The sequence below is a fragment of the Chrysochloris asiatica genome, unplaced genomic scaffold (genome assembly GCF_000296735.1).
Source record: "Chrysochloris asiatica unplaced genomic scaffold, ChrAsi1.0 scaffold00066, whole genome shotgun sequence".
NCBI classification, from domain to species: Eukaryota; Metazoa; Chordata; class Mammalia; order Afrosoricida; family Chrysochloridae; genus Chrysochloris; species Chrysochloris asiatica.
Genome location: NW_006408584.1, coordinates 15,585,474 through 15,600,797, shown reverse-complemented (window position 1 = coordinate 15,600,797; position 15,324 = coordinate 15,585,474). Strand labels below are relative to the sequence as shown.

At 36.6% G+C, this 15,324-nt stretch overlaps 1 protein-coding gene across 1 annotated transcript in view; it reads left to right on the top strand.

Annotated features, from left to right (window-relative positions):
• Positions 1–15,324, top strand: part of TLL1 (tolloid-like 1) — a 390,737-nt gene that overhangs the window by 199,059 nt on the left and 176,354 nt on the right. The window contains exon 8 of the mRNA XM_006864538.1: positions 5,749–5,873. Within this exon, the coding sequence (XP_006864600.1) occupies positions 5,749–5,873 (125 nt within the window). The remainder of the gene's footprint in view (positions 1–5,748; positions 5,874–15,324) is intronic.

Genomic DNA, 15,324 nt, shown 5'->3' with positions numbered 1-15,324 from the left:
CATCAGAGTGACATCTTTGCTTTTTTTTAATGTTTTATTGTGAATTATATGATAGTTTACATGGGAGAACATTAGTTTTACATTCATTCTGTCATACATCGTATCATTGCCATGGTTACAATCCCTTCCATGCATCATCAACCCACCAAAGGGTATACCCTGCAAGCCTGCTCCTACTCTATCCTCCCTACCCCACCCCAGTCTTCAGCACACAGTCGTTCTCCGTCTCTGGATCTAAAGTCTCCAGCTGCTCCATTGCTCCACGTCATTGTCTCTGCCTCCATCTCGGGCATCACTGCTTCTCTGGGTAGGTTCCCGCTCTCGACTCTTCTCCGTTGATGGTCCTAGGGACCTCCGCTCCTAGACTGAAAAGTTATTCCCTCCCTTCCTTGCTATAAAATGTCTGCCTTTACATTTCCAACGTTCACAATCAGTCCTGATAACAATTATTCACTATTGTATCACGAGAGATCCATCTGTATTTCATTTCATCAGCTCCGCCTAGGCAGATTGGATACTACTCACTGGTGATTCTGCCTTCCTCAAGGCCCCCTGGCTCTAGGTTCCCTCTTGAAAGCGTGTAAGCCAGTCACTTCTTGCCTTTGTAGGCACCCCTCATTTTGGGTGGCCAGTGTCCAAGTTGCCCATCCCTGTCTACTCTGTGTGGAGGGGGTGGGAATGATTCTTGTAAGAATTTGTTCCCTCATTTGAGCTACTGCTTCCATAGGTGTAGGTCAAGTTCATCAAATTGCATCAGATTACTCTTTTTTTCCTCTTCTTTCTTCTTCTGGTTGAGCTCTTATCATCCGGTCATTGAAGCCAGGTCAAGTGGGTATTATCTGCAAGTGTGGGTGTTCTTGTGCATATGCCCTCTCTTTTTATCAGCTGAACGCTTCGCTCTCCACATTGTAGGGCTTAGTTCACCACTTCATGTTGTTTTTCCCTCACTTCCCTTTATTGGTGACAAGTGTGGTCACCAATCAGAGCGTGTATTCCCATTGAGTCTTAGTCTTGGAAGGGGGTTTGCACTGAGGGGACCCGACCACTTGCCTTGATGTTTCCTGGGCAAGCAACTTGTTTGTTCTTTTAACCACTGACTTTTAGGTTAGCAGCTGAATACTTAACCACTTTGCTACCAGGGCTTCACAGAAAATGTTCATTAACTCATGTTATTGTTGTTAAGTGCCGTTAATTCATTTGAATGTATAGCAACCCTACATAGGGTTTCCAAGGAGCAGTTGGTGAATTTGAACAACTGTGGTTAGTAGTTCAGTACTTATCCTATAGTGTCACACCAGTAACTCTATTAACTCATACACAGCTCTGACTCATGTTGTTGTTGTTGTTAGGTGCCATTGAGTCACTATCGACTCATAGTGATCCTATGCAATGAAACACTGCCAGTCCTAGGCTAATCTCACAATTGTTGCCACACTTGCGCTCCTTGATGTTGCCACTTTGCTAATCGATCTTGCTGGGGGACTTCCTCTTTTACTCTGACCCTCCACCTTACCAAACATGATATCCTTCTCCAGTGACTGATCCCTCCTGACAGTATGTCTGAAGTATGAGAGATGAAGTCTGGCCATCCTGGCCTCCAAGGAGCACTCTGGCTGCACTTCCTCCAACACAGATCTATTGGTTCTTTTGGCCGCCCATGGCACTTTTAATATTGTCCTCCAATGCCATAATTTAAATGCATCAATTCATCTACGGTCTTCCTTATTCACTGTCCAGCTTTCGCAAGCATATGAGGTTATTGAAAATACCATGGCTTGGGTCAGGCATACCTTAGTCCTCAAGCTGACATCTTTGCTCTTCAACACTTCAAAGAGGTCTTGTGCAGCAGATTTGCTTAATGAAATATGTCGTTTGCTTTCTTGTCTGCTGATTCTGTGAATATTGATGGTTGATTCAACAAAAATGAAGTCTTTGACAACTTTAATCTTTTCTCCATTGATAAGCATATTGTTTATTGGTCCAGTGGTGAGGATTTTTGTTTTCTTTACATTGCGATGCAATCCATACCAAAGGCTATGGTCTTTGATCTTCATCAGTAACTATTTTAAGTCCTCTTCACTTTTTTCAAGCAAGATTGTATCAGCGCATATTGCAGGTTGAGGGTTTTTTTTTTTTACATTTTTAAGAGATCTTCCTCCAATTAATGAGTCTTCCTCCAATCCTGATGCCATGTTTTTCTTCATATAACCCAGCTTTTCGGATTATTCACTCAGCATACAGGTTGAATAAGTATGATGAAAGAATACAATCCTTTCGCACAGCTTTCCTAATTTTAAACCATTCAGATCTAACTCATATGCGAATGTAAATGACTGAGTATAAGGAAATATTTTTCATAGTTCTCAGTACCACCACCACCCCCATCCCAAAGTATTTGAAGTTTATGGTTTCTTTTATTTTGAACCCACAGAGTCTATAAAGTTCCATTTGTTTTCATAAAACTAGCCTGTCAGCAGAGTTAAGAAATCACTTGTGGGAACAATAGGGCTGGATGCATAGGCCCTTGTTTTCTGTCTGCACCAATATTGTGTTGGATGAGTGCTTGCAAACTAGGTATGAAATTTTTTTCAGTAATAAAAATCATTGTACAATGTTTTGGTTTCTGAAAAAGCATAGCTAATTTGCTTTTTTAATGTGAATGCAATATGATCAGTCTCTGGTCTACTGGTAGTACCTCACTGAAGAGTTCCTGGAAGAGCCTCATTATTTTATGGCTGTGATGTGAGAAGGAGAAAACTGTGAACTCCCTGAACACAAAGAACTAAAGGAATACGTGATTGGCTTCTGCTGGTGGGATGGAAGAGAATGTACATCAGTTGGAAAATGAAACCTTTCCCAAGAGTATAATTTATTGTTAGAAATAGAAAGTAGTTAATACTTCATTATTACTGACTGAAATAATGCAGAAATTGTAGCACTTCGTTAAATTAGTCTTGCCTGCTAAATATTGATAGTGGAGAAAAGACCTCTTAAAAATGCAAAAATGTGGTGCTGTAGGATAAGCACTGGACTGCTAGCCCCAAGGTCTATTTCAAGCCCACCAGCTGCTCCTTAGAAACCCTACACAGGGTTTATATGAGTTGGAACCTACTCGATGGCACTTAACAATAAAGTGCAGAAGACCTCATTAAAATGTTCAATATCCAAGATATCCATTTGAGGACTAGAGTGTGCCAGACCCAAGCCATAGTATTTTTCAGTACTGTTATATGCATTTGAAAGTTAAACAATGTATAAGAAAGACTATAGAAGAGTCTATGCATTTGAATTATGGTGTTGGTGAAGAATATTAAAAGAACCATGGACTGCCAGAAGAACAAACAAAAGTCTTAGAAGAAGTACAACCAGAATGCTCCTTTTAAGATGGATAGACTTTATCTCATACTAAAGACGTGTCATGTTAACAGGAAGGACCAGTTCCTAGAGCAAGGACACCATGCTTGGTAAAGTGGAAGCTCCATGAAAAAGAGAAAGAGCCCAATGAGATGGATTGACTCAGTGCCAGCAACAGTAGGTCAAACGTAACAACTGTGAAGATGGCACCAGACTGAGCACTGTTTTATTATGTTGTATATAGAATCACAGTGAGTCAGAACTGACTTCATGGCTTCTAAAGACAATAATAAAACAACATCAGGAAACTGGCTTTTCTTATTTCTGCTGTATAGACCTGGTGTATTGCAAAGGATGAGTACTAGACAGCTAACCAAAAGTTGATGGCCAAACCTATCAGTCATTCTTTGAAAACCTATACAAGGTTGCCATGAGTCAGAACTGACCCATCAGCACACAGACAGACAGATAGACAAACTATATAGCTAAACATCTTCTTTCAGTTTCATTGTCCTAGCTGGAGCTTCATCCTATTAAGGATGTTCAAGCTCTCAATTTTGTTGCTAACTTCTCATCCGTCATTCATTTTCACCTTTGTAGTCTCAAGGCTGTTCACACAGGGAGCTCTGTAGATGCTTAGATTGGTTTTAAAGTATTCCAGTGTTCCTGTCTGTATATCTAGTGATCATCAGGAAGACTGGCATAAATTACATCACTACTCTGTTTATAATTTTACAATAGATTAACAGTTGTACTCAGGGTAAAATTCTCTGGGGAGTGCTCAAATACTGTAGGGGTTCTCCAACAACTAGGCTGTTGCATTTCTTGTTATTTGTCTCTGAGAATACTCAACTTCCAGTGACCCACATTCCTCTGTTCTTCACCTCCTTCCTGTTTGCCTAAAATGTCAACTTCTAAGTGAGTTTTTCTTTGATCATCCTATTTAAAAGCTATCCCATAACTGTACAATTGATGTCCATCTTCTTTATATCTCTCCATGTTACCTGTCACTACTTGAGTTATCAGTCTTTGTTTAATGTCTTCTTCTCCATATTAGAATGTGAGGGATTTCTGTTTGTTTAATTTATTACTATAAATCTAAACGTATAACAGTGCTTAGTAAATATTTTCCAAAGGAAGGAATAGAGCTAAAATTGTTCCTTGAAAATCCAGTTTAAATATAAGTTAGTAATATACAAATTTTGGAAAGAAATGCTTTACCATTTATCCCAAGTTAAAGGATTTTAAAAACTTTTCTTTCTTAATTTTAAACATTTTTATAGAGACCTTTGTTTGAGGAATTAAAACAAAAATCCACAGGGCCACACCCTAATCTTTCTACCAATATGAAGTCCATTTAAGTTTTCAGTCTATATAGCTTTTAAGCTCAGGACTTTCTTTAGAGATATAGATGTCAGGTATACACTGCAAAATAAGAGTATCTTTAGAATACTTCTTTAGGACTTCAAGTCATGCATATTAATAAAAATAGTGAGATATTGCATAACATTAGGACCAAAACAACTCAATTCTTTGCATATTATTATTATTGCTTAATTTTTACTATTTGTTAATTTTGTCATGAACTGTATTTATATTTATTATATACAACTGTGTTTTTCTTTCTCTTCATCTATATATGTGTGTCAAAGTAAAACTGTTCTTATTTAAACTGTCCTGTCTAAATTTTGGCACACTGTTTTTCCTTGTTCTTTTTAACAATGTTGCAACACTTGGACTTCTAAGGATAGGTAAAATTAGTAGCTTAACTAAAAATTTTCTTTACATATGTTGCATTTACTTTTAAAAATTTTAGTAAAATAAAATATTTTTTGTAAGTTGTTCTTAAGCAAATAGAGCTATATAAAAATGAACTGTTCTACAACTTGCTAACTAAAATCTCTTGGTTCTGCTCAGGAGACCGAAACCAAAACAAAAGCAATGGTATAAATGTTACTGGATTATGTACTATTTCAATTATTTTTTAAACATTTAATTTCTAAGGAAAAAGTGAATATAATTATTATGTTTTTGCTTGTTATTATTTTTGTTGTTGTTAAGTCCCATTGAGTTGGTTTCGAACTATAGTGACTCTGTATAGGGTTTCTGAGGAGCAACTGGTGAGCTTGAACTGGTGACCTTGTAGTTCAAACCAACTTTGCAGTCCAGCACATTAACTCACAGTGCCAAGACACACATTTAACACAGACATGTTTTGTGTTTTTTGTCTTTACTTTGGTTACTGTGTTTTGAAACCCTGACACACAACTTAAAACTCATCAGTGGTATATTTCCCCTTAGACTTTGTGAAGTTACATCTTATATTTGTAAGGAACATATGAGTGAGTTGTAATTTGGTAACTTACGTTTGGCTGGCTTCTGGTGTTTTTACAGAGGGATGTTTCTGGACACCATTCTCCCATCTCGTGATGACAATGGCATACGTCCAGCAATTGGTCAACGAACCCGCTTAAGCAAAGGAGATATTGCACAGGCAAGAAAGCTGTATAGATGTCCAGGTATTGCACCATACAAACACACTGGCATGATTGTGCTTGAGTGTTATATTCCAGTTTATTCAACTACTTACTTGTCTCTCTCCATACTGGCAAGTGACAAATACAGTTCAAAGTCAGTGCTTGTAGAGTAAGACAAGAGAAAACTCTGGAACACCGTTGCTATAAATACAGTAAACCTGTAAGAAGTGGAAATTAACAAGACTGCCTTGGTTTTCAGGATCTCCCAAAGTTTTCCTTTTTAACAGGGTGCAGTCCTGCCACTTTTCTATCACTATTAGTGGAAAATCATAAGAGATTTGCTTCTCTGATTTACCTGCTGAATATTATAGGTTCCATGATTCATAGGTTTTATTGTATAAACACATTTCTGGAACTCAAATTCATAAATAAGGATAGTATTTTTTCTCTTTTAGTTTAATGAGTGTGGGCATATTAGCAGGGTTCTTTAATAGTTTTTAATAATTGACTGCAAGATTTTATAGTCTGTTGTTGATTTCCAATGCCAATATAAAAAGAATATTTGTCATTTAAATTTTAGAATTGGATCTTAACTGATCGGTGGTATATATATATATATATATATATATATATATATATATATGAATTAAAATTTTCAGTAGTAGGTATTTGAAACTTGGTTGCAAAGAATAAATTGTCTCCACTGTGTTGTTAGTAAGCTGCTATATGGCTTGCTAACTCCTTTTCTATTAATTGACAGAGATATGATGGGTTTTTTAATAATTGAGGTTTCACATAGAGACTTTTGAGACTTAAATAGAGACTTAAAAACCATTTTTATATAGTAAATTATTTGTTGTTGTTTATGCTGCTGAGTCAGTTCTGACTCATAGCGACCAAATACAGGGTTTTCAAAGAGCTACTAGTGGGTTTGAACTGCCAACCTTGTAGTTAACAGTACCAGCTTACCGTATAACTCCACACCAGAACTCTAATAAATTATTGAGAAGTTGTAATTGTTTACTGTGGTTTCTAATGACAGTATAGGAAACTTTCTCTTTAGTGTATAGGGGAAGATTAGGTAATTCATTCTCAAAAATGTCGTATGTTCTAATTGACAAAATATAAAACCTTTTTTTGCAGAATTAGCATCAAGTACAAGCAAGAAAAAAATTAGTTAAGAATCACAGGAAATAGGAAGTGCATAATCTATTATGTATGATGGAGGGGTGAATTCTTGGATTCAACTGGATGGATTCTGTAGACATTTCTTAATAAAAAAGGAGTTTTCTCACTCTGAAGATCAAATTTTCTAAGATAAAATAGGAGAAATGATGCAATTTTTTTTTTCTATTTTTGGGAGGTAATAGTTTTCTTATAATCCAGGTTTAGTATTCAAAAATACATGTAATAAATGTTGGAATTTAATGCTGTATTTAAAACCTTTTATATCTTAATGATTTGATACTCAGATCAAACTGTAATAAATTATATTTTGTTCACAAATATATCTATATCTATCTATCTAATTTTCTGCTTCTTCCATGTGTCTAAAAAAATGACTAAAGCTTCTCTCTAATATTAATATTCATTAACTCATTTCTGGGATACTTATTTAAGTTGAATCCTTATTTACATCAATACCTTTTAAAACTGTATTATGTATGCATGTGAAATGCACATGCGTTTGTGTTTTTACATTTTTAAAAATTCAGATTTCTACAGGAAAGATGCATTTCTAAAAGTAAATGTTGCTACCACATAGACTGGCTAATTTCCAACAGTACTAGAAGTATGATACTTTTTTCTTTCAAAAGATATCATGTGATTAATAGCAATGAAATAAATGGGCAATTCTCATTTAAAACCTTCTGGTCTTTCTAAATGCAAGTATATTTATATTACTTACAAAAAGTACAATGGAGAGGTACCTGCACATTAAATTGTAGAAAAATCATTTTCATATTTCAGCTAAGAGATAATCAATCTTGTGATACTATAATTTAATTTTATGCCTATAGTTCTTGCATATTTTCATTATTAACAGGAAGATAATTGATAAGCAAAACTTCCATGTCAGTTTTAAATTATGTAAAACAAATGGGCCAATTCCTTAACTGACATATAGAAATTAATTAACATATGAATTTTACTGTTTACCACACTGTAGAACCACATTCATGAGGAATTCTATGAAAAATAAATAAATAGTATAGATGCTTTGCAAAACTGATATGTTATTTAAGGGACAGATATGTGTTTATAAATGTGGAGCATGTAGCTTAAGCATATGGATTAATTTAATGATAATGTTCATTTAATCTAAGATTAAAACTAGTGAGAGCTTTGCTTGTATTCTTCTAACCTGTATTATTTTAAAATGATTTTCTTTTATTGCTTCAAAAAAGCCATTTATTACCGAATTATTTTTTAAACTTTAATGAAACCATTACTGTATACTAATCACTGGAGAAGATAATTAGAAACAAATTGGATATGGTCTCTGGCCACAGAGAGGTCATATTCCTTTTGAAACAGAAATAAGAAAATAAAGTACAATCTAATTAGTTCTTTCCTGAAAAGGTGAAGATGGGAAATTTACAGGAGAGGTGCCTCATTGCACATAAGTTTCTAGAGTAGAATTCTCAGAAGAAGGATGACACAGGTCAGTCAGGTGAGAGAAGGTGATCCAGGCCAGGAAATAGAATTAGCAAAATCTCAGAAACAAGAGTATTTATTGAGGAATTGTTAGAATCTTAGGATAACTGGATCCTAGAACTTGAGTAAGAAAAAGAATAGAAATGGGATGAGAAAGAAGAGGTAATTAGAGACTAGGCATACTGATAAGCTTATTAAATGCTTGGCTGCTAAAAAAGGCTAGTGGTTTCAACACAGCAGACTTTCCTCTAGGTAAAGACCTGGTGATCTGCTCCGATAAAGAGTACAGCCTAGAAATCCTTGTCAGGCAGTTCTACTCCACTCTGCCATGGAGGTTTCCTATGAGTCTACTTGGCTGCACACAACAACAGCAAAATATTGGGATAATTGTTCTTTAAAATAGTAGTAAAGTTCTTCTGATCAGTATTTGACATCAGTATGGAAAAGATTGGAGTGGGTATAAGTGGAAAGCAGCAAGATCAGTTAAGAAGTTATTGTGATTACTTAGATGTGAAACAATGATACTCAAAGACACTATAGTTGTAGAAGATGTGAGCCAAAGTGAAAGCATTTGAAAGAGTATGCATGTGATAAGAAAAATGGATAGTAAAAAGTACAGGAGAAAGCTGCTCACAAAAGTTCAAAATGGTCATGCTGAGTCTGGATGGCCATTTAGCAGTCTTCCTCGCTCACCATCCCTGCTCAGCTTCTTCTCCTATCAAGCACTCAATACATGTCTCAAAGTTTTCCTCTGAAGTTCAGTGTTCCAGGATTTCCATCTGTGTGTGTTTCATTTGGTCTCTCGTATCTTTGTTGTAGAGGGTTCTTGTGGTGTGGCTGCATAGCCCCCCATTTTTCCAGAATTTGCCCTCATATGCTAATATTAACATTCTCTACCACTCTTCTGTAAGTTTGTCATACTGTGATAGTTTGCATGTTACTGTGATGCTGGAAGTTTTGCCCCTGATACTTTAAACACCAGTGGTTCATCATGGTAGACAGGTTTCAGCAGAGGTCCCAGACTAAGACATACTAGGAAGAAGGAGAAGTGGACTATTTCTGAATGTTTACCCACTGAGAAGCTTATGAATACCGGTGGAACATTGTCGTACATAGTGCTGAAAGATGAATTGTCTCCCCTTCAAAGTAGAGTTGACCATAATGACCTGAATGGAACAAAGTTTTTGGGACCTTCGTTTGCTCACAGGGCACAACTGAAAATGAGGAGAAACAGCTGTAAATATCCATTAAAAATCATAACATGCAGAGCTCCTAACATGGAATGTAGGCAGTATTAATTTAGGACAAATGGAAGTTGTCCAAATAAAATGGAATGCATAAAGATTGATCCCCTGGGTATTACTTAGCTGAATGACTGTTATTGGCCATTTTGAATCTGACAATCTTATGATTTACTATGGTGAAAACAACAAATTGAAGAGTAATGGTGTTTCATTTATCATAATAATGAACATTTCAAGATGTGTCCTGGAGTACACTGCTGTCTATGATAGGATAATTTGCAGTTGCCTAAAAGGAAGACCAGTTAATACCACTATTATTCAAATGTATGTACCAAATACTACAGCCAGCCATGATGAAATTGAATATTCTACCAACAATGAATAAGAAAAAGTGCATAAGAATTTATGCATTTGAATTATGGTGTTGGAAAAGAATATTAAAAGTATGATAGACTGCCAAAACAACAGTTAATCTATGCCGGTAGTACAACCATAATGCTCCTTAGAAACCAGGATGTCAAGACTTTGTCTCTCATCATTTCACATATTGTCATAAAGGACCACTCCTTGGAGAAGGACATCATGTTTGGTGATATGGAGGTTCAGTAAAAATGAAGAAGACCCCCAACAAAATGAATTGACACAGTGACACAAAAATCGGATCAAACTTAACAAGAAGTTTGAGGGTGTTGCAGCACCTGGCCATGTTTCTTTCTGTTGTCCATAGGGTTAATCAGAACAGTTGCTTTGCCAAAGATGTGCTGGGTCTATTAAAGACAGAGAGGTCAATTCAAAAGGTTACAAGGACTATTTTATAGTATCCTAAACTGAGGGATCCGTATTGAATAGCTAATCACAAGCTCAAAACCATGAGCTGATCTATAGGAGAAAGATGAGGCTATGTGCTCCTGTAAACATTATCAGTCTTGGAAACTCAACACAGTCAGTGTGAGTTAGAATCAACTCTGTGGCATTGGGTGGTTTTTGTTCTTTTATTTTTATTGGTTATCTTAGTTACCTAGTGTTGTTATAACAGAAATTCCACTAGTTGCTGGCTATACCAAACAGAAATTTATTCTCTCATTGTTTAAGAGGCTAGAAGAACAAATTCAGGATGCCAGCTCTAGGGGAAAGGATTTCATTCTTTGATGGATCTAGGGAAAGGTTCATGTCTCCTTTTGATATAATCTGTCATTCCTTTGGGATCTCCATGTATCTTGGCCACAGTCTTACCCTAGGTCTAAGAGTTTCCCAGTACTAGGTCCCCAGTTCCATGGCACTCATCCTCAGTTCTTTTTTGGTAATACTGTTGGTAGGATAATCAATGAGCTGCAAACCTCAATGTCAGCAGGTTAAACCCACCAGCCAAAGATGATGCTTTCTGATCTCATAAAAATGTACAGCACTGGACTGATAATTGTAAGGTCAGTAGTTCAAACCCACCATTCACTCATCTGAAACCCTACATAGAGCCAGTGTGAGTCAGAACCAACTTGACAGTAAATAGCAATAACAACAAACCCTATATAGGGTCACTGAGTAAGGATGGATTCAATGACAGTGGGTTTGGTTTTTGGTTTGGAGATCCCTCTCTTCTGTTTACTTCTCTTTCCTTTTACCTTTTATAAGATTAAAGGTGTTGCAGGCTACACCCTAAGAAATTCCCCTTACATCAGATCAGGGCTGTGATAAAAATAACTGTGCTGCATCCCATCCTTATCTGGAAATGCCTTGAAAACCTTATTCATAAGGTTTTCAGTGGCTAACATTTCCAGAGTGATTAGGCTCTACTTCCTAAATGACAACTGTACATGTGCATGTGGATGGAATTTCAAAGAATCAAATTGACTACATCTGTTGGACGAGATGATGGAGAAGTTCAAAATCATCAGTCAAAACAAGAAAAGGGGTCAACTGTGGAAAAGATCATCAATTCCTCTTTTGCAAATTGAGGCTGATACTGAGGAAAATTAAAACAAGTACACAAGATGCAAATTATTAGCTTGATCATAGAGAAGCTGAAACAACTGGAAGAAATGATGAAATAAACGAATTAACAGAAAATTTCAAAAGATAGTTGGAGAAGGTAAATTAAAGTACTATAATGGAATGCATAATCATCTGAAGTTAGAAACCCAAGAATGAAGAATATCCTCAAAATTGCTAAAGCTGAAAGAACTGACAAAAAATTTCAAGCCTTGAGTTGTGCTGTTGAAGGATTCTATGGGCAAAATATTGAATAATGCTAGAAGCATCAAAATAAATTATCATTACTGAAATCAGATGGAACAGAGAGCACCTGAAAGATGTGGATCTTAACAAACTATGGATAACACTGTAAAGGATGGATATTCCAAAACAATGACACTCATGAAGAAGTTGTATATAGATGAAGAGACAGTTGTTTGAACAGAACAAGGTGATGCTAAATGGTTTAAAATCAGGAAAGATGTGCATCAGTGTTGTATCCTTTTACTGTATTTATTAATCTGAATGAGCAAACAATCCAAGAAACTAGATTATATTAAGAAGAATGAGGCAACAGGATTGGAGGAAGACAGATGAACAACCTGCAATATGAAGATGACACAACCTTGTTAGATGTGTAGCAGACTTAATAAAGTACTAATAAAAATCAAAGCTATAGCCTTCTGTATGGATTACACCTCAATGTAAAGAAAACCAAAATCCTGACCACTGCACCAATAAATAATATCATGATAAATAGAGAAAAGATTGAAGTTGTTGAAGGCTTCATTTTACTTGAATCCACAATCAGCACTCATAGAACCAACAGTCAAGGCATCAAATGACATATTACATTAGAGAAACTGCTTCAAAATACCTCTTTAAAATGTTCAAGAGCAAAGATATAAGTTTGATGTTTAAATTGTACTGATACAAGCCATGGTAATTTTAATTGCCTCATATGGATGTAAAAGTTGAACAGTGAATAAGAAAGAACATTGAAGAATCAATGCATTTGAATTATTTTGTTGATGAAAAATTTTCAAAGTCCCATGATACTCTTAGGTAGTGTGCTGGCTATGTACAATACAGCACTGTACTTTGAACCACAAGGTCATTGGTTCAAGTCCACCAGCCACTCCATGGGAGAAAGATGAGGATTTCTGCTCCTGCAAGAACTTTTAGCCTCAGAAATCCTATGCAGAGTTGCTGTAGTCAGAACTAACTTGACAGCACATAGCTACAGTCACCTTCTTCTTGCTAGTTTTCCTCTTACTCTTTGAGTATGAAAATTTGTTTTTAATATCTGAGTTGAAATCAATAAATTGATAATAATAGCAACAAAACATCTTGAATTGTAGAGGCCATGTAGCCTGGGACAACCACAATTACTGAGGAAAATTCCCAGTCGATTGTCATAATTTCACTTTAAGTGATGTACTTCTTGTATTATAAGCAAGTATAGACTTAATTACTTTTGGAATTGCATACTAAATATATTTTTCCCCCTCAGGATTATGGGCTTTATTAGGGAAGATAACAGGTTACAGTTCAGGATCAGAAATGCTCCAGACACTACAGTTCTTCCAGTCAGGACAGGTTTCTTTTTTTTTAATTGAGTGAAGACTAACAGATATGATCATCAGCCTTACTTTCAGCCATACATTTTGTTTCATCTAAACGCATATAATCTCCTCCCTGCAACAACCGTTATCCTGCTTCCACCCAGAACTTCCCTTTTACATCTTATTTTTCACAGATAAACAAAGCAAACATATTTGATGTACACACACAAAGCAAAAAATATGTATTCATTTAAATGTCCAAAGTACACATTTTGCCAGCCTCCTGAAAAGCACACCACCTTTCATGGTCCATGGGCCTAGAATCCACAGATGCTCTATCTCTCCATGCCATTGTCTCTGTTCCTTCTCTGCTTTTGCTGCTTTGCTAGGTAGGATATCATAGTCCATTTATGTTCTTCCATGATGGTCCTGGGATACTCTGTTCCTAAAATGAAAGATTAACTACTTCAGTCTTTTAGTTACAAATCTTCTATAGCAATTGTGACAATTATGATTAATCCTGTTAGCAATCATAAAATCCTATCACCATCATCTCCCATCTCCTTTCACCAGATCCATCTGGAAAAGAGGAAAACTACTCAGTAGGGATTCTACCTTAACCCCTCATTCTGAAACTAAGCACACATGAAAGCTTATAAGTCAGACACTTCATGCGCTTATAACCCCCCATTTTTGATAGCCAATGTCTAAATTGCCTGTCCCTATAAACCCAGTGCATTGAGAATACAAGCTTGATCCTTGTTATGAATAATCCTTTCATTTTGTTTGGAATTTTGAACAATTACATCCATAAACAAAGGTCCATTTCATCAAATTGTAGCAATGCATATTTGCTCACAATATCAAGCATCTTTGTCTTCATCTGGTTGAGTTCTGGTTAGCTAGCCATCCAAGCTGGGTCAAATGGGCACCTGTTTCAAATTTGTGAGTTCATGCACCCCTCCCACACTTCAGATCTGTTGGCTGCTTCACTCTCTGTTCTACCCATCAATGGCTAGGTCAGTGCTCATGTGCTCGGGAGTTCACACATCTCCCTAAACTTCAGACCAGTCAACCTGTGCTCTTCTGTCTCTTATCTCAAGGTCACCAGGTATCAGGACAAGTTTTTGATGTCTTCTATAAGAATCCATTGATAAATACAATGTCATGAAGCTTTACCCCTGTGTTTTGTTCCAATCATTTATGTAAGTCATTAACATATTTTTACATTCATTCTACTGTATTTTGTTTCATTGCAATGATTACTATCCCCTCCATGCATCATCGTTCAACAGCATTTGCTTCCATTCCCTCTGGTTTTTTTGTTATTACTCTTATTTTTTGGGGATGGACATGGAAGCACTCAGGATTATACCACCATTTAAACAACCAAAAGGCACACCCCACAAGCCCACCCCCTGACCCTGAGCACAGCCCCTCTCCCTCCTTGAATCTAGGGTCCCAAGCCACTCCATCTCTCCATGTCATCGTCTCTGCTACCATCTCTGGTATCACTGCTTCTATGGATAGGGTCCTGCACTCCACTTTTCTCCCATGATGGTCCTAGGTTTCTCCACTCCTGGACTGCAAGATCAACCACTTCCCTCCTTTTGTTACAAAACATCTACCTTTACATTTGCAACACTCACAGTCAGTCCTGATAGCAGTTATTCACTATTGAACCGCAAGAGTCTTATCCCCATCTCCTTTCACCAACCCCATCCAGACAGGTTGGAAACCACTCAGTGGAGATTCTACCTTCTCATGTACCCTCTGAAACTAAGCTCCCTCTTGAAAGCTTGTAAGCCAGTCACTTCTTGCCTTTGTAACACCCCCCCGCCCCATTTTGGGTAGTCAGTATCTAAGTTGCCCATCTCTGTAAACCCTATGTACCAAGGGGGTAGGAATGATTCTGGCTGTAAAGATTTGTTCCCTCTTTTGACCTAAGTCACTTACATCCATAAGTATAAGCCAACTTCATCAAATTGTGGATTACTCTTTTTTTTTCTCTTCTTTCTTCCTCTAGTCGAGTTCTGATCCTCCAGCCATTGAAGCCAG